At 37.1% G+C, this 17997-nt stretch overlaps 2 protein-coding genes across 5 annotated transcripts in view; one reads left to right on the top strand and one right to left on the bottom strand.

The window, feature by feature from the left end:
- ESF1 (ESF1 nucleolar pre-rRNA processing protein homolog) overlaps positions 1-15888 on the bottom strand; it is a 68730-nt gene extending 52842 nt beyond the window's left edge. The window contains exons 1-7 of one of the 2 annotated variants that reach the window (XM_054468196.2): positions 15668-15888; positions 13316-13995; positions 6734-7134; positions 6019-6132; positions 3681-3781; positions 2499-2651; positions 1065-1179 (exon numbers count right to left, since the gene is read on the bottom strand). In XM_054468196.2, coding sequence (XP_054324171.1) covers positions 1065-1179; positions 2499-2651; positions 3681-3781; positions 6019-6132; positions 6734-7134; positions 13316-13952 — 1521 coding nt within the window. In that variant the 5' untranslated portion in view covers positions 13953-13995; positions 15668-15888. Of the gene's footprint in view, positions 1-1064; positions 1180-2498; positions 2652-3680; positions 3782-6018; positions 6133-6733; positions 7135-13315; positions 13996-15597 lie in introns of both variants that reach the window. The other variant, XM_054468195.2, reaches the window with a different exon arrangement.
- Positions 15792-17997, top strand: part of NDUFAF5 (NADH:ubiquinone oxidoreductase complex assembly factor 5) — a 34435-nt gene continuing 32229 nt past the window's right edge. For 2 of the 3 annotated variants that reach the window (XR_008496212.1, XM_054468199.2), the window contains exon 1: positions 15859-16080. Coding sequence is in view for 2 of the 3 variants with exons in the window: in XM_054468199.2 (XP_054324174.1) it covers positions 15859-16080 (222 nt within the window). In the remaining variant the exon portion in view is untranslated. Of the gene's footprint in view, positions 16081-17997 lie in introns of all 3 variants that reach the window. The other variant, XM_054468198.2, reaches the window with a different exon arrangement.

Consider the following 17997-nt stretch of genomic DNA (forward strand, 5'->3'; position numbering starts at 1 on the left):
TGAAACCCAATCTCTACTAAAAATACAAAAATTAGCCAGGTGTGGTGGCACACACCTGTAATCTCAGCTACCGGGGAGGCTGTGGCAGAAGAATCACTTGAACCCAGGAGGCAGAGGTTGCAATAAGCAGAGATCGCACCATTGCACTCCAGCCTGAGCGACAGAGCAAGACTCTGTCTCAAAAAAAAAAAAAGAAAAGAAAAGGGAGAAGGTAGTCACCTAAGTAATAAACTATTTCAATAGACAAAAACTTTTTGGCTATTTGTTACTAAGCATTAATGTGACATCTATTATACCTTAATTATTCCATATGAATTCTTTCTACAGTTTTGAATCATCTGCAGAAAAAGGTTACTCCTATTTTAAATTTTCACTAGTTTTGTTTAACTGTGCTAGGAGGTAATTTATTATCCACTTCCCCTTATTCCCTGGGATATTAATAACTGATGTATTAGAGTGTATAGGAAAGACAGAAGAGTGCGTAAGAAAGACAGAAGAGTGTACAGGAAAGACAGAAGAGAAAAAAGAAACATCAGCAGGTAACTGACACAGGCTTAAATGTGTAGCAAGAATCTGAAAATAGGTTCACAGATATGGTAGAGGCAGACACGCTTGTGTCTCATTTCTATCTGTACCCACGCATTAAAATTTTGAATACTTTGAGGCTGGGAGCAGTGGCTCACGAGACCTGTAATCCCAGCACTATGGGAAGCCAAGGCGGCCTCACTTGAGGTCAGGAGTTCAAGACCAGCCTGGTCAACATGGCGAAACACTGTCCCTAGTAAAAATACAAAAATTAGCCAGGTGTAGTGGTACACACCTGTAATCCCAGCTACTTGGGCAGCTGAGGCACGAGAATCGCTTCAACCTGTGAGGCAGAGGTTACAGTGAGCCGAGATCATACCACTGCACTCCAGCAGGTGAGAGAGCGAGACGCTATCTCAAGAAAAAATAATAACAAAAAAATTAATACTTTCCATTTTTAAAGATGCTGTAAGTAATACACAAAATCTCTTCATAAAGCAATAGAGTCCAGCTACGTATTTTTTAAAGTTAAGAAATACCGTTGATGTTCCCATTGCAGCAGATGTGAAATATTTTGGTTTATATGCTGTTAAATTCACTTCTGAGGCTACATCCTTAGGCTCATCATCAAAAGTAATATCATCTGGTATAAACCTAAGACGTAAAGAAAAAAAATTTATTTAAACATACGCTGCAGTGATAAACAACCACAGTTTAGATTCTCATCTAATTAGTTGTAGTTTATACATACATAAACTTTCTAAAAGACACACGTTTAAGAGACAATGTTAGACACAACCTTTGCATATTTCTGAATGAATTCATCTTATAAATTTCTGAAATTCATAAGCTATAACTCTATAATTCCACTAAATTTAAAAGAATGCTGTATAGATAGAAATCCTGCATTAGGAGTCAGTTAATGAGTCAGGTGCAAGCACATGTGGGTCCCTCACATTTCAAAAAGATCCAGCTTTCTGATAGTGCAGTCATTGACTACATGTTTTTGTTGCTGTTTTTAGAGAGAGGGTCTTGCTCCATCACCCAGATTGGAGGGCTATGGCATAATCATGGCTCACTGAAGTCTCAACGGCCTGGGCTCAAGCGATCCTCTACAGGTATGCACCAACATGCCCAGCTAATTTTTACTTTCAAAATTTTTTGTAGAGACAGGGTCTCACTATGTTGCCCAGGCTGGTCTTGAACTCCTGGGTTCAAGCGATCTTCCTGCCTAGGCCTCCCAAAGTGCTGGGATTATAGGTGTGAGCTACTATGCCCAGCTGGCTATATTGTATTTTGAAGATCAAATATAATTATTAATGGGTAAGCACTGTGAATAGAAAGTATCATATACATGAGGTGTCACTGAAAACAAGGGAAAGCTTAAGGTTGATTCTTACAATTTCTTAATTGTACATTTAGCCATTTACATTTAGAGCAGTGTTGTCCAACAGAACTTTCTGTGACAAGGGCAATGTTCTATATCTGCTCTGTCCAAAATGTAACCATTAATTATTTGAAATATGACTATGCAACTGAATTTTAAATTTCATTTAACTAAAATAACCAAATATGATTTAGTGGCTACTATACTGGATAGCATGGATCTAGAGATAACAATCGGTTTTCAAATTCCTCTGCCCCTTCCTCCATGCATTTTTAAAAGTTAACTTCATCTGGTTCCTAGCTCTAAAAAGCAGTTGCAAGGAAATACTATTGTGTAAGGTACACCATCTTAAAAACAGAGCCAATATATCTGAAAGGACAAAGATGTGGGGATGATTCATACATAATACTTTAGCATTTTCTTGTTTGTTTTCTTTCTTAGGAGTGATGTTCCACGGGATAGTTAACCCAAAAGCAAAAAAATCATTTTAGAATATAAAACAGAGATCACTACCAGTTCAAATATTTTACTTCTTATAATCATGTTGTACTAAAAGATTAAATTGGTAATACATACACTGGATTACCTTAGATCTATGAAAGAACAACTACTTTCAAATTCCAGGCCATCACAATCCTCATAAATTTTACTAGCTGTTTCCGGAGAATCACAGTCTACTACTGCATAATAGTACTTCAGTCGTTTGAATTGATAATCTCTCAATTTTTCTCTAGACGTCCTAAAGTGGGAAAAACTTATTAAGCATACTTATACAGAAACACAAAAATTTCCCTTTAAAAAATAAATGTAATTCTTTCAAGAAAAACATATTACAAGCTGGCCTTCATACCAAGCCATCTTTCCTTCATGACTTTGCCTTTATTAACATTAAATACTTAAGCTCAACTTATTACGCTCACAAGGTACAGATATTTGGATTGGAATTTGGTATCTAGGAAAGGAGAGTGTGGGAATTACATGTGCTTATCTATGATTTAACTCACAGAATAGTTACTTTGCTATCACATACTGCCTTCTCAAGTAAAACCAATAAAGATAATTCTATTACAAAATATGCTAGAAAAGCATTAGCTAAAAGACATTCCTGATCTTGCAAAATGTTTGCTTAAGAGTCTGTAAGTTTGATTTTGCTTAACTACAACACATTCTTTTTTTTTTTTTTTTTTTTAAGGTTCCACACAAAGCATTGATACAACACATTCTTTGAAGGTCTTCATCTGCTCTCTCCTGTCACTAATCTATTTAACCCTCATTTTTATTAAGTGCAAATATAGCTCCACCTAGTGGCTTAAAAACTATCTTAAATTATTTTCTACATTGCACCATGATGATAAAAAAAAAAAGTTTTATCATTCTTTCACTTTTCTATTTGATTCTCAAATAAGAAAAAATTACATAATCTGAAGGCAAACAGAGCTTCAATGATGTCTCAAAAAAAAAAAAGCAAAACATACTAATTCAGAACAACGAGGCTGAAAGAATTCAAAAGAACTCCCAATCAGTTTAATCATGAAATGTTTTTCAAAAACTGCAATAATTACTTTCATGAATACAGAAATATACACAAACAAAAATCTTCTTGGAATAATGTACCACTTTTAACAGACTTTAAATCTGTTTTGCAACCTGTTTTAACTATGAATGGCACAAGTATAAATTTTAGTTTTAACTATTAAGGTGACCAGAATTCTGAACTAATGACATGAATTTATGAGGTTTAGTTTTATGTTCTACAGTGATTTAATACCAGTCTTTTTCTGGGGCATCTTCAGGAATACTTAATAGCTCTACTGGTCCTTGAACTTGCTCTTCCTTCATCCTCTCCTTTCCAAATTCTGAAGGATATATCTAAACAGAAAAAAATAGGATCAATGTAATTTGTACATTCCTTTACACAAATATCTAGACCTGTCGAAGTCAGGAACTCTGAAAGTCACAACTTGACTCAATGAAAACAGCAAGAGTGACTCACTTCCAAATCCGCTATAGGAAGCTAGAGCATCTTGAGAAATTTTATTTAAAAATAGATCACTTTGGCTAGAGACTAACAGATACGAGGCTTGGAAACAAAAATAGAGTATCTCCTCCACATACCACCTGGGACAAGATGGTTCCGAGACCCAAACGAAAAATTAAAAGCAAAACAAGATGCTAAGCTCACGGAAATCTGAATATAAACACACACATGAAAAATGACTGAATTAGTTTACATGAAATACAGAAAAATAAACATATAATGAAAATCAATTTTGTAATAACCAACTTATCTCTGTCATACCATTTATCCAGTGCTTTCTTTTAAAGAAACAGAACAGAACTGACGACAACCTTATATAGATTAGGTATAGTCTCGATATAAGAAAAAGGATTCACTCTCACCAGGTGTGGTATTTTCTAAAATCTTGCCTACTTTAAGAGTCAAGAAATAATTGTATTAATGACATTGTTTTGACACTACTAGGCTTAATATACATTTGTTAATGAATACATGCTTTTTTAAACTGTCTGAAATATGCAATTTATCAACAAGATGATCCAAGTTTTTCTTACTAACTTGAATTGTATATATATACACAATAGGTTTAATACATAAATTTATAATATATATGTAGTCACATCTTTTGATTCTTTTTTTTCCTCTTTTCTAAGTCTAGAAATTCTTACTATTGCCTAAAACACAGGTTTTTTAAATTGTTTCTTTGGCTTGACTTTTATTTTATTTTTTTCCTTTGCTTCATCTAGAGTTTCACTGGAGCTATTAGAAGGTGAAGATCTGAACCAAGTTCTCTATCCAATGACTTTTTCATTTGTCCAAATATTCAAGCAGCCTATTTTGATCTAAGTTATCATATGAACTCTATCTATTCTGTTCTACCAATTTGTCCCATTTTTACCCAAACCTGTCAACCCCCATAGCATCATGAAATGTTTAGATATTGTAACTTGTAGGGTGAGTTTTTACACTTGAGCTTAGCCAAAAGGCTGAGAAGCGACAGGGTGAGTTTTTATATTAGCATGATTTCTCAAAAGTTTATTAGCTACCCTTAATTTGTTTATTCTTTTAGATGATTATTGGTTTCCTTTTTCTTAACTTTGACTTGAACTGGGATTTTGATCAAAATTACCCTAGAACAGTAGACCTAACATCTTTAAATATTTAAACAGAATAATACAGGTTGAGCATCCCAAATCCCAAATCCAAAATGCTCCAAAATTCCAAACTTTTTGACTGTCAACATGAGGTTCAAAGGAAATGCTCATTGGAGCATTTCAGATTTTGGAATTGCAACGCTCAACCAGTAAGTATACATAATGCAATTTTATTTCAAAATCTGAAATTCTAAACACTTCTGATCCCAAGCATTTTGGATAAGGGAGACTCAATCTCTAATAATGATTGAGGGCAGGGCTATTTCAGGCACTGCACTAAATACTTAGTTCAAGCTCCTTTATACTTAATCCTTACAATCACCAATACTATTGTTATATCCATTTGGATATATTGGAAAGATGTAAACATATTTGAGAGATTAATTAAGTGTCCAGGATCACATAACACTTACGAGAATCAAGATTTGAACCCAGGTCTGTAATAATGCAAAGCCTGGATTCTTAATCATTAGGTTGGCTTGAAATATGGTGTCCTCAAATTTATGTAAGTTTTTCAAATTTATCAAGTGTTACAGTTTACTTCACATAGGTCATTTGTGTTTATTAAGGTAATTTCCAAGGACTTTATGTGGTATTGTTTCCAGTATGATTATATTTTTTTTCCTTAATTGGCCAGTGTTAGCAATAAGGAATGCAATTTATTGTTAAAAACACTTCTTATACCCTGTCCCTTTACTGAGCTTTTATTTCTTTGGGTTTTTAATGTGTAAACAATCATATAACCTATCAATAACAATAATTTCACCTCTTCCTTTCTAACATTTATATCTGTTATGTAAGTTTCACACTCAATTGTATTGGACAACTTCCACAGTATTTTCCAAAAAAGGAAAACTATGGCCAAAAAAAAAAAAAAATCAGATTTAACTTAAAATGCCTAGAAATATTTATTTCAAAATGAAATCAATTCTCACCTTGACGGAAAATATTACACCTCCTTTGGGCTTAAATGAATTGAACAGAGCCAGCAAATCTTTTGCCTTTAATCTATCCCAGTCCATGTTACAAACTGCTAATCGACGTGTAATCTGAGAAATGAGAAGAATTAAATAGTACATAATCCATATCGTTCTCAATACTTGAAAAATAAAGATTCTAAAAATGTAATGCCTTCTGTCCCCTATGCTCTGAAATTAACAGTATGGTAGTTATCTAAGCGTAATTCAGTATATAAAAGAGAACTTCAAATGGGCCAAACAATAGTAAAACTGTAACAGATAAGTACTTTCTATTACTTGGTTCTTAATTCTTAAATCAGAACATGGTCATGAGCTGATTTTTTAACTACCAAGTTTGTTAAGCTATTTTGCCATGCATGCATGAGTAAGGAAGTTGAGTGTTACCCTGCAACATTTCTATCGGGTGCCGTACAAACAGAAATACAAACTACTAGCTAAAACAAGTATTAAAAATCTCATGCAACTTTTAATTATTTATGTAGAGCCTCTTCCTTATCTGCTTGGATGTCTTCTAGTTCATATAATTATATTCCATATCAAATTTTAATCAGAATCATCAAGCATACTATTACCAATAAGCTTTTCCCACTTAATGACATCAATTCTACCACCCATAAAAGCTGCTTGTACAGTGTTTTTCACAAATAATCTTGTTTATTCAAAAGGTTACCTCATCAGCACGAGGAGCATCTTTATCTAATTCTCTCCAAGCATGCTCAAAACCAGATTCTTCTGGAAACAAATCTGCCATATCATCTTCATCTTCAGAACTAGTTTCTATATTTCCTTTACCCCTTGCAAGATCAGGGCCACTGTCACTTTCATCATCATCCTCACTATCCTCATCTTCATCTTCCTCTTCATCTTCATCCTCATCTTCATCATCTTCACTTCCATCATCATCATCACCTGAAGCTCTACCAACACCTGTAATTTCATTTTCAGATTCCTCATCACTTCCTAATTCACTAACGCTTTCTGAATCTTCCTCCAGAGCATCTTTGTCAAACATTTCACCATCTGTTGAGTTTTCATAACTATCACCGTCTCTTGTCATTATGGGTGGAAACACTGCAAAATGTTAAAGGGGAAAGAAATTAAGAAAAGATATATGCCAAATTAAACTGAATCCAAATTATCTTGATATCAACTCCAGTAAAAATATAATTTCTATGAAACACAGTAAAGGCAAATATAAATTCAGTAAATGCTTAGTCAATTTTTATGATAGAAATCCTAACCATAACTTCTATGAAACAGAGTAAAGGAAAATACACTTAACCAAGTTATTTAATGGGAATCCTAACACATGCTCACATCATGCAAGTAGATCCAGACATTCATTCAATACTTAACAGTGTGCCTGCTACATGCTAAGTGCTCAATATAAAACAGTTGGCAAAAGAGAAGCAAACAGTGCTCTCAGTGAAACTTCTAGCTGAATGAAAAGAATACATGGATATCAAATAAAATCAATATATAAGAAAAGTTAAAATCACAACTAAGATACCCAAGAAAGAATGTTTTCTAAGGGGATTTAATGGGGTCCCTAAGTGAGTGATAACTGAGCTGTTACTTGAAGGATGAACAGGAGTTAAATAGTCAAAGTTAGACTAATAGATGGAAATTTGTTTGAAACAGCAAGGAAGGTACCTGTAAAAATCTGCCAACTGGAAAAAGCCAACAATCATGTCCATATCACAGATAGCACAGAATCAAGTAACAAATGGAAATGAAGAGTTAAGTAGAGGCCAAGCTATCTAAAAACCATATAGAGAGCTTGGATTTTTTCATAAAAGCAATGGGAAGGCACTGCTGTTTTCAAAAAAGAGGATGTCATCTTCTTTTGGATATTGTCATCCTCAGACTTGCATATTGAGGAGATCACCTTGACTATACTGTAGAAAACTGACTGGGGAAAGTAAAGAACAGATGTGAATATAGTAAAGGTAGTACAGTACAAAAAGCAAGAAATGAAGGTAGCACTAAGTTGGGTGGCAGTATGTATGAGAGAAGTACATGGATTTCAGTCAGTTAGGAAGTGAAACCAATAATAATTACTGACTGGAGATTTGACATGGGGACTGGGCGTTTTGGAAGTGTCAAAGATGATTCATAGCTTCTTAGCTTTCAGAGCTAGTTAGCTAAGAAGATGGATAGATGAAAAGGGAACATTGGAAATGAACTAGTTTGTTTGGTGGAGGGAAATCATGAGTTCAGTTTTGAATATGTTGAATACGAAGTGCCACTCAGTCATCTAAAAGAAAGTATTAATAAGAAGAGCGTACAGCTCAGAGAAGTCTGGGTTGGAGATCAGTGACTCATTCATATGTAGTTGACAACAGAAGCTGTGATGTGGATGAGATCACCTATAAAGACAGAGAAATAATATTTATAATTTTTCTGCCAGGTCTTGAACTTTGTAATCAACGGTCATGATTAGCAAGACACCAAGATTAAATGACTGTTTTTGCTTAAGATGGAAATTTTAGTCCTCACAACTCTGAAAGGGCTCATTTCCTACTTCTAAAGCAACCAAAAGCTTCTATCTACTGGGTGTGTAAATATATCTTACATGTTTTATTCATCTTTAAGTTGGAGCTTATGTTTCTGCTTACAGGCTCTAAGTTTGGAAAATTAAAAGCAAATTTAAAAGTTTAAGATTTAGAATGAAATTGGAACTAATTTTCTCTTGGTCCTATGATCTTATAAAAGTCATTCACTGACCAAATATTTACTGAGTATCTACTACATACAAAGAATTGAGCTAGGATAAGGGAAAAGAGAGATTTGTAACATGATCTCATGCTCTTGATGGATTCATAAATAAAAGGTAACCGTTTACTGATTTATAAATCTATGTTCTCAATCACCATACAGTGAGAAACATCTAAATTTGCCTGCAGAGAGGTATTTACAAAAAGGCTTCACAAAGATACAACTTGACTTGAGACTAACTGAATGAAAAGGCATCTTGTTAGAAGGAAAAGCAGGAAATGGGCTTTTATGTTACCACCACAACGAAGCAGGGATTAATAAAAATAACTAGCCAATAGAAGTGAAAAGCGCCAAAATGAAAGCATTGTCACAGGTTCTATATGAGATCCGAAAAAACACAACATTGAAAGTTACTATGAGGTAAGCAGAATTTACTTTTAAGCAACAAGCTTAGAAATAACATCTTAAAGACCCAGTCTATCTAGTATTGCAATATTTCTCAACTGTCAGTCATTATATCATTTTCATGATTTTTGAATATCATTTTTTTTATTAAATTGAATTTTTAAAAAGTTAGTTTTGCTCTAAACAATATTCCTAAAGTCACAGAAGTGATAGGGTAATTACACTGTTTTCTAAGATGTTGACATAGTAAATAACTATTAATGTTTTGGAAGTTTGAGTATCATCAAAAATTTTCTCACTTATGACAATAGTATACATACCACACTTTGGGTTATATAATAATAAAGTGTTGCGTAAGAGACTTAAAGAGGTCTTCTATTTTAATGTTTTTAACAATATCAACTGCATTCAGAGTATTTATTCATTCAATAAGTATCTGCAGCTGAACACAGCTTCTCACGCCTATAATCCCATCACATTAGGAGGCCAAGATGGGAGGATCTTGAGCCCAGGAGTTTGAGACAAGCCTGAGCAACCTGGCAAAACTCTGTCTCTACAAAAATACAAAAATTAGTCAGACATGGTGGGGTGCACCTGTGGTCCCAGTGACTCGGGAAGTCTGAGGTGGGAGAATCACCTGAGCCCAGGAAGTTGAGGCTGCAGTGAGTTGTGATTGCACCACTGCACTCCAGCCTGGGCAGCAGAGCGAGACCCTGTCTCCAAAAATAAAAATAAAAAAAATAAAAAACCCCAAAAAGTATCTGCTTAGAGCCCACAATGTACACAGCCTTGTGCAAGATAATGTGGGGTTACACAAATATAAATGTCTCTATTCCTAGACAGTATTGCTCTAGTAGTGACTGTAAACATTACTATTTATCCAGCTACTTCAAAAACAAAACAAAACAAAAAAAAACTGCTTTACCATTTTCCCCCAATTATAAACATAATGAATATTACAAACCAAAAAAAGTTAAGAAAATATGGTTAATAAATAAAACAAAGGTGACTAGTAATAATTTTTCATTCAAAGATAACTGGTTATTTTAGTATACAACCATATCCCTAAATTTGTTTTCTCTAATTTAAATACTATTTTTTTTTAAATAACTGGTCACATCGTTATTTTGTAACCTATTTTTAAAACTTCATAGATGTTTGCATATATTTAATTAATCTCTTAATTATTTGTTACCATTTTATTTTAATTTCTATTTCTATTTTTATTTTTTGAGACAGGGTCTTGCTCTGTTGCCCAGGCTGGAGTGCAGTGGCACGATCTTGGCTCACTGCAACCTCTACCTCCTGGGTTCAAGTGATTCTCGTGCCTCAGCCTCCCAAGTAGCTGGGATTACAGGTGTGCACCACTATGCCTAGCTAATTTTTGTATTTTTAGTAGAGACCGGGTTTTGCCATGTTGGTTAGGCTGGTCTCAAACTCCTGACCTCAAGCAATCCGCCCCTGCTAGGTCTCCCAAAGTGCCAAAGTGCTGGGATTATAAAGGTGAGCCACTTGCTCAGCCAGTTACCATTTTATTTTAAAAATAATGCTGCAATGCACATTCTTTGCACACATCCAATTATTTATGTAAAATAGATTGAGGAGTGCAAGTGCTGGGCATGAACATTTTATAATGACAAATATCACACCCCAAGTCCTCACATCACCTTTACTTCACAGCACTTAAAAAGTCCCTTGCACACAGTAATTGCTGTAATAACTGATGAACGGATAATGAACAGAAGATTATATATGGAGCCACGTAATCCTTATTTATGAATAATGCCTTTCCTAGACTGTGGAACCAACAAAATTACTGCAAGCAACGTGGGTAGAAGGAGTCAGAAGACTTGAGTTGCAGTTCCAGGTCTGCATGTCCTTACGTAAGTCACTGTAATCTTGTTCGCTGATACAGTCTTATTGCTCAAGGTAACTAAGAAAATTAAATGAGAAAAGATATGTAAAAAGAGTCTGAAAAATCAATCTAAAGGATTATACAGCTATGTTATATTAATTCAGTGCCCCAAATGAAGTGGATGTTAGACTAACTTACCTCACTAATTCAGCATCAAATCAACTTTGCTGCTGGTCCCATTCCAATCTTATTCTTCAATTTTAGTAACCAGATTCCTATCCTTTCTTCCCACACCTCAAGAGGTCTGCTGCCTGGTTCCACTACAAATGTAAAATGGGATACCACTACTGACTCCCTAGTCCCTGCTATCCAGAATTCACTCCACTGCCTGATACTTTCTACCTTCCCAGTGTGATCTCTGCCTATCAAGACCTCTTGGCCTATCAAGACCTCTCGGCCTATCAAGACCCCTCCTTGGATCCTGTAATCGCAGGTCTGGCTCATTTGAACTACCACCGGTTTTCAATTACATCTTCAACTATCAACAACATCAACACTCAAAATTGCTTGCCGCTGGAGGTGACACAAAATTTTAATAAGTTTAGTAAACACATAACACAAACTAGACCCAGCTGTCTCTCACCTCGTTCCAAACAATCATTTCTAGCTGCTACTCATTTTGGCCCTTCAAGACCTTATTATCTAATCAAATGGGACTACTGACCTCTTCTGAACATGCCCAATCACATCTTTGCTCAAAAAGTTCTTTCCACGTAGAACACTCTGGTCCACAAACTTAATTTTTTTCCACACCCCAAAGTAGTGCGTCCCCTATGAATTTTTCTGATTGCCACATCTTGAGTGACTTCTTCCTCCAGATTTCCATGGCTTTCTGCTAAACATCTTTTATGGCACTTACTATTATTCCATTTTGTATTATGGTTCTTTCTTCTACTTTATATCTACATTGGCCAATATGGTAGCCAGCAGTCACATGTGGTAACTGAGCACTTGAAATGCATTTTGTCTAACTTGACATTAATATGAAAACAGTATTAGTATGAAATGAGTAGAAAATGGAATGTAAAATATACATCGACTTTTATATTGATTACATATTGAAATAATTTTGATATATTGGGTTACATAAAATATATTATTTAAAATAATTTTACCTGTTTCATCTTACTTTTTAATGTGGTTACTAGAAAATCCAAAATTATGTATTTCTACTGGACAATGTTGCTTTAGACAGGGGCCACTGCACAAAGTTTAGCAGGCTGTTATCAGCACACGGGCATTTATAAAAGGACAAGAAGGGCTAAAATCAAGGCCATCCTACACTCACCAAGCCATGCACTCTGGAGGGGGCTGTGTCTGCTCAGGGGCAAAAAATCTGTTGCTTCAAAGGCGCTATCTCTTCACCAAAGTGTGACCCCTGGGAGCTCTGTGTGTCCAGAGAGCATACCTTTTTCTAATTTGCATAAAGGCATCATATAAGCTAGCGACAGCCCTGCGATGAGTGACGATGCCTCACTCATATTCTGTCTGCCACATATTAGTGGCAAAGCAGCTGAACAAATTAATGAATGAGTACTCTACTTACCCTCTTATTTTTGAGACAGAGTCCTACTTACCCTATTTATTTTATTTTACTTTTGAGACAGAGTCTCGCTCTGTCAGCCAGTCTGGAGTGCAGTGGTGCAATCTCAGCTTACTGCAACCTCCACCTCCCAGGTTCAAGCAATTCTCCTGCCTCAGCCTCCCGAATAGCTGGGACTACAGGCGTGCGCCACCATGCCTGGCTATTTTTTGTATTTTTAGTAGAGATGGGGTTTCACAGATGGGGTTTCACCATGTTGGCCAGGCTGGTCTTGAACTCCTGACCTCAAGTGATCCGCCCACCTTGGCCTGCCAAAGTGCTGGGATTACAGGCATGAGCCACCGTACCCGGCCTACTTACCCTCTTTAGACACATCTCTTCTTATCATGTGATGACATATAACACTTTATCTGGTTAGAGAATATAGTTCTCACTAGGGCTCACCACTAATCAAAATCACTGTTTAACTTCAAAATTCAAATTTTCATGTCTGTCTTCTAGCACCACATCAAAAATTAATAATCACTGCATATTTCTTTTATAGCTTTGTATTTCCAGATAAGCATTTGACCATTCCATAATACTATGAAAATACTTAATGTGTTTACATTTTTGAAAGATCAGAATAAAAATAAATAACACCCAAGAATCTCTTATTTTTTCCAACCTACCTGACTGCATTTCTCTTCTTGTCTTAGAACACTTGATCCTAGGAGATTTCACAATTTCAGAGGTGCCTGAGTCTAATGTCCTTTGTTTTTCTTTGAGAGAAGAGTCTGTAGTATGTTGAACAATGTTTTTTTTCTCTTTCTTACTTTTTTGTGTAAATTCTTTGCTATCCTTCTTTGGACTTATGTTTGAATCTATCTTAAATTTACATGAGGTTTTCATTTTTTTAATTCCTACAGAATTATCTAAATCAGTTTTATTTTCAGAACCCTTGTGATTAGCCTTCTTGGTTTCTTTCTTTTTCTCAACTAGATTTTTTGAATCGATTTCTTTTTTAGTCTGGGTTTTTTTCTTCTTTATTTTCTTTTGACTCAATGCTTTACTATCTTCATCAGAGAGATCGGAATCAGAATCTGAAAGGTCGTAAAAACGTTTCAAATCCTCTGTAGTGCTATGGCTAATGGGGCGCCCTCTTTTATCCACGGCGTAGTTCAACTTGAACTTCTTGTCATGAAACATAGCTCGAAATCTCTTGTCAATTTTGACTTTTCGATCCTTTTCCGGCATTTCCCAAAATCTCGGGTCCTTTGCAACCCGTCTAAACCGCTGGTCACTCATTATTTCTTGTTTGGATGACATTTTTAATTCTTAATCTTGATCAAATGCTTGAAGAAAACAAATACTAAAAAATAAAACAAATGTTTTAATGGTAATAATGGTTAGTACTATAATTAAATGTTTTAAAACACATTAATTCACAATATATTCTAAGTTAAACGTACATAGAGGTAACAAGTCTAATTTCATCTCTCCAACTTATTCTGGGTCACGTGCAAAAAAGGAGAAACATACCAAAATATCCTCTTTCCATTACAGATCATTTAGAGAAATAAACTTAAGGTAGACAAAGCAGAATCCCAAGGCATTATGGAGGGAAACAAATGTTTATTCGTCCATTGTTCTCACTTAGAATTTCTATTTGTATACCAGTATGTGTTACTAATTGAAAGCAAATGTAGTTAAGATTCCCTAGGCCGAGTGCGGTGGCTCACCAGCACTTTCGGAGGCCAAGGCAGGCGGATCACTTGAGCCCAGGAGTTCAGGACCAGCCTGGGTAACATGGTGAAACCCCACAAGAAATAAAAAAATGAGCCCGGCATGGTGGCGCGCGCCTGTAGTCCCAACTACTCTGGAGGCTGAGGCAAGAGGATCACTTCCACCTGGGAGGTCTTGGCTAGCGTGAGCCTAACGGCACTACAGCACACCAGCTGGGGCAACAGAGTGAGACCCTGTCTACCAAAAAAAAGTAAGAAAGATTCCCTAGCCTCCGTTGGCCTCATTTGTTTCTTCACATTCTGGTCTCATTCTGCTTACTCCTTATCTCCGGCTACTGCCAACAAACAGCCTTTAGTTCTTTAAGACCAGCATCTTAACTAAACAGACCAAAATCAACTCAGGTTTAGCTAATAAAGTTTCCTCTTTAAATCCGATCATCCTTCAAAAGTAATAAGTTTAAAAATAAATAAAAAGTAAATTTGAGTCTCCAGGTAAAATCTCACACCAGTTAATAAATATCACTTCTTTCTATAATATCTTATTCTACAAGTGATGAAGGCCCAAATGAGCTCATTCCCCCAAAACATACTAGAACATATACATATGTGTATATAAATTAATATTGTTCCCTTGTGAAAAGTCTCTAATGGTTTAGCATCTCTGGATGGGAATTTTGCAAAGAGCCAAAAGTCGTTGATTATTAAGCGCAAAAAAAAAAAATGATTAAAAGGGCAGTATTTCTTATTTAAAAATCAAGTCCTTTTAATTACACTAACCAGGAAAAAATGAAGCTATCGCTGGTGTATTTACATATTTTTCGATGTATTACAGCACTTAACTCTCCGAGCAATCTTACAAGGTAGGTACCACCTCAACCAGGAGAAATAATGCATGTATTGCAAATGTTTAGAACGAAAGCACTCGTTGTATGTCAGATAATCCGAGAGAGGGGAAGGCGACCGGACCTCACTTCCGACACGCGCCTGCATCCCCGTAGCCCACCCTCCCCTTCTGCCCGCTCCCTAATTCGGAGAACACAGGGCTGGCCCCTGAACTAGGGTCTCCTTCCCACCTCCCGTACCGCAGTGGGGCAGCTAACAGACTGATTCGAGAAGCGACCCTGAAAAGGATCGATGAAGTCTGAAGAATGAGGCCGAAAAAGGCTCAGGAGGAAGGGGCAAAACCCCTCGCAGATCCGAAAGAGATCCTGTTAGAGACTAGTTCTTACCCCGCGCCACACACACACGCCCTCGAGCCCTTCAACTCGAGCTCTTCAACCCCAGTCCATCCACACTCACCGTCCGGAGTCCTTCCCAAGCCTCACGTGGGCCTCACACCCACAATCCTCCGCGTGACGCTCCGCCGTAATGGCAAGCGAACTAGGCCAAACTACTTGCACGTTCCCTCTGCGAAGATCTTTGGAGTAGTCGCAAAAGCCGCGCTGGTGCATGCGCACAAAAAGCGCCGGCAATTGGGGACGCAGCTAGAGATGCTGCGGCCGGCAGGGCTCTGGCGTTTATGTCGGCTATCTTGGGCGGCGAGGGTCCCAGCGGAGAATCTTGGCCGTAGGGACGTCACCTCTGGTGTCTCTCCTCGCGGCAGCACCTCGCCCAGAACCCTGAATATCTTCGACCGGGATTTGAAAAGGAAACAGAAGAACTGGGCGGCCCGGCAGCCCGAGCCGACGAAGTTTGACTACCTGAAGGAGGAGGTGAGCCCGCGGGGCGGCGGGGCGGACGACGCGGAGGCTTGTTTTCCTCTCCGCTAGTTCCGGCTAAGCCCCGAGCTCACCCCACCTCGCCGTCTGACCTTGACCAGCAGCCCTGCTTCTCTCGGCCTCTACCGTAATCACGCAAGGCCTAGCCTCGGATATTTGTAACATGCTTTCATTCATTCATGCATTCATTTCGGCAACGTCCTTGAGGCTGAAAGGACCTTTTAGAGGCCTCCAGTGAAGCTCCAGAGAGGGAGAGAGTGGGAGAGAAGGTCAGGAGGGCCCAGATCATAAGGGCCTTGCAGGATAGGGACTTGGGGTTTTCTTCTGTATCTGCGTTGTCCAGCCAGTATGGTAACTGCCGGCTACACATGTGGCTGTTGAACACTTGAAAGGTGACTAGTCCAATTGAGATGTGTTGTAAAATACACACGAGTATAGTGACTTAGTATGAAAAAAGGATGTAAAATAGCTCATTAAGAGCTCTTATGTTGATTACATGTTGTAGTGATTATTTTTGATATATTGGGTCACATGAAATATATTAAATATAAATTTAAACTTTTCAATTAAAATTTCTCTCGTTTTTACTTTTTTTCTTATGTGGCTACTAGAAAATTTGAAATTACGTATGTGGCTCTCATGATTTTTGGTCAGCACTGCTCTAGGGGAATGTGAAGCTCCTGTTTTAATCAGTGGGGTGATCTGATTTATGTTTTAGGAAGGTCAAATTAAGATTTCTGATTTGTCTTGGCTCGTTTGAGAAACGTTTCTCCCTGCCCAGGTGAGCCAGAGACTGAGGGTTTCTACTTTCAGGACACGCATTCCCAAGTTCAGGCCTCAGTAAATTTTTATTCAGGAGTGGAACAAAATTGGAGTCAAGTATAATGCAACAAACAATTATTGAACTCATAGCTTGAGCAGAGCTCTGTGCAAGTACAGGTCTGATCAGGTGATTGACAGGGTGTCTGTTTCTCAGGAAGTCTTAGAGAGGCTGGCAGTGTCTATTATAGGAAGTTTACTACCAATAAATTTTTTGTATCCCATTTGTAAGGCATGGTGCACGTACTACACTGCTGATGTCATGTACTTAGAAGATGTGCGCTCATAGCCCTTTGCCTCCAAAGAAAGCACCTGGACTACAACTTGATTGAGGCCTCACCAATTTGTGGGAATATAACAGATAAGATAAAGTATATGAGAGTTCTTTTTATCATAAACATAGGGTGTTCATATTAGGAATGACGTACAAAGTGGACTCCTGGGAAAAAACATCTACGCTCTCTTCTCCCTTGCCCTTCTCTCAAAAAGCAAGTACATCTGTGTTTGGAACTTTTAAGTCCTGATAGCAACTCTGGGGTGTTTATGAGGGAATGAGTGGAATGTGGGGAATACTAGACTCCCACATCGTTATTGCTACCAGATGAAGCTAGGCCAGCAAAAGGTGGTGCTTACCTTATGACTCTTAAATTGGGATGGGATTGGGGCAGGGGAGGTTCACTTTCCTCAGATTTGGCTTTTTCTAACTTGCGAATGTCACTCAGAAAAGTTGTTCATTTATGAGTTCCACAAAATAAATTTGTTAGTCATCAAATAATAGAGTTTTTCCTAAGTGACTACTTACATACTCATCTACAATAAACCCCAATTTTTCACTTTATATACCTCATGCTAATATCCATGGACAATAATGTGCCCGTTGTGTTCCTTTTGCTTTTCATCCTTGTGATCTTATGTCACATGGAATGTAAAGGCCACATATGTGTGTGTGTGTGTGTGTGTGTATGTGTATATTTTTAAGAATATTTAGTCTTGATTTCATGAAATTCACTTCTGAAATAATTTGCCTCAATTTTGTTTCCTGGTGATTTGAGAAGAAAGTTCCTGTGGTGAAATTGAAAAGGGGATAAAGGG

The sequence above is a fragment of the Pongo pygmaeus genome, chromosome 21 (genome assembly GCF_028885625.2).
Source record: "Pongo pygmaeus isolate AG05252 chromosome 21, NHGRI_mPonPyg2-v2.0_pri, whole genome shotgun sequence".
Classification (NCBI taxonomy): Eukaryota; Metazoa; Chordata; class Mammalia; order Primates; family Hominidae; genus Pongo; species Pongo pygmaeus.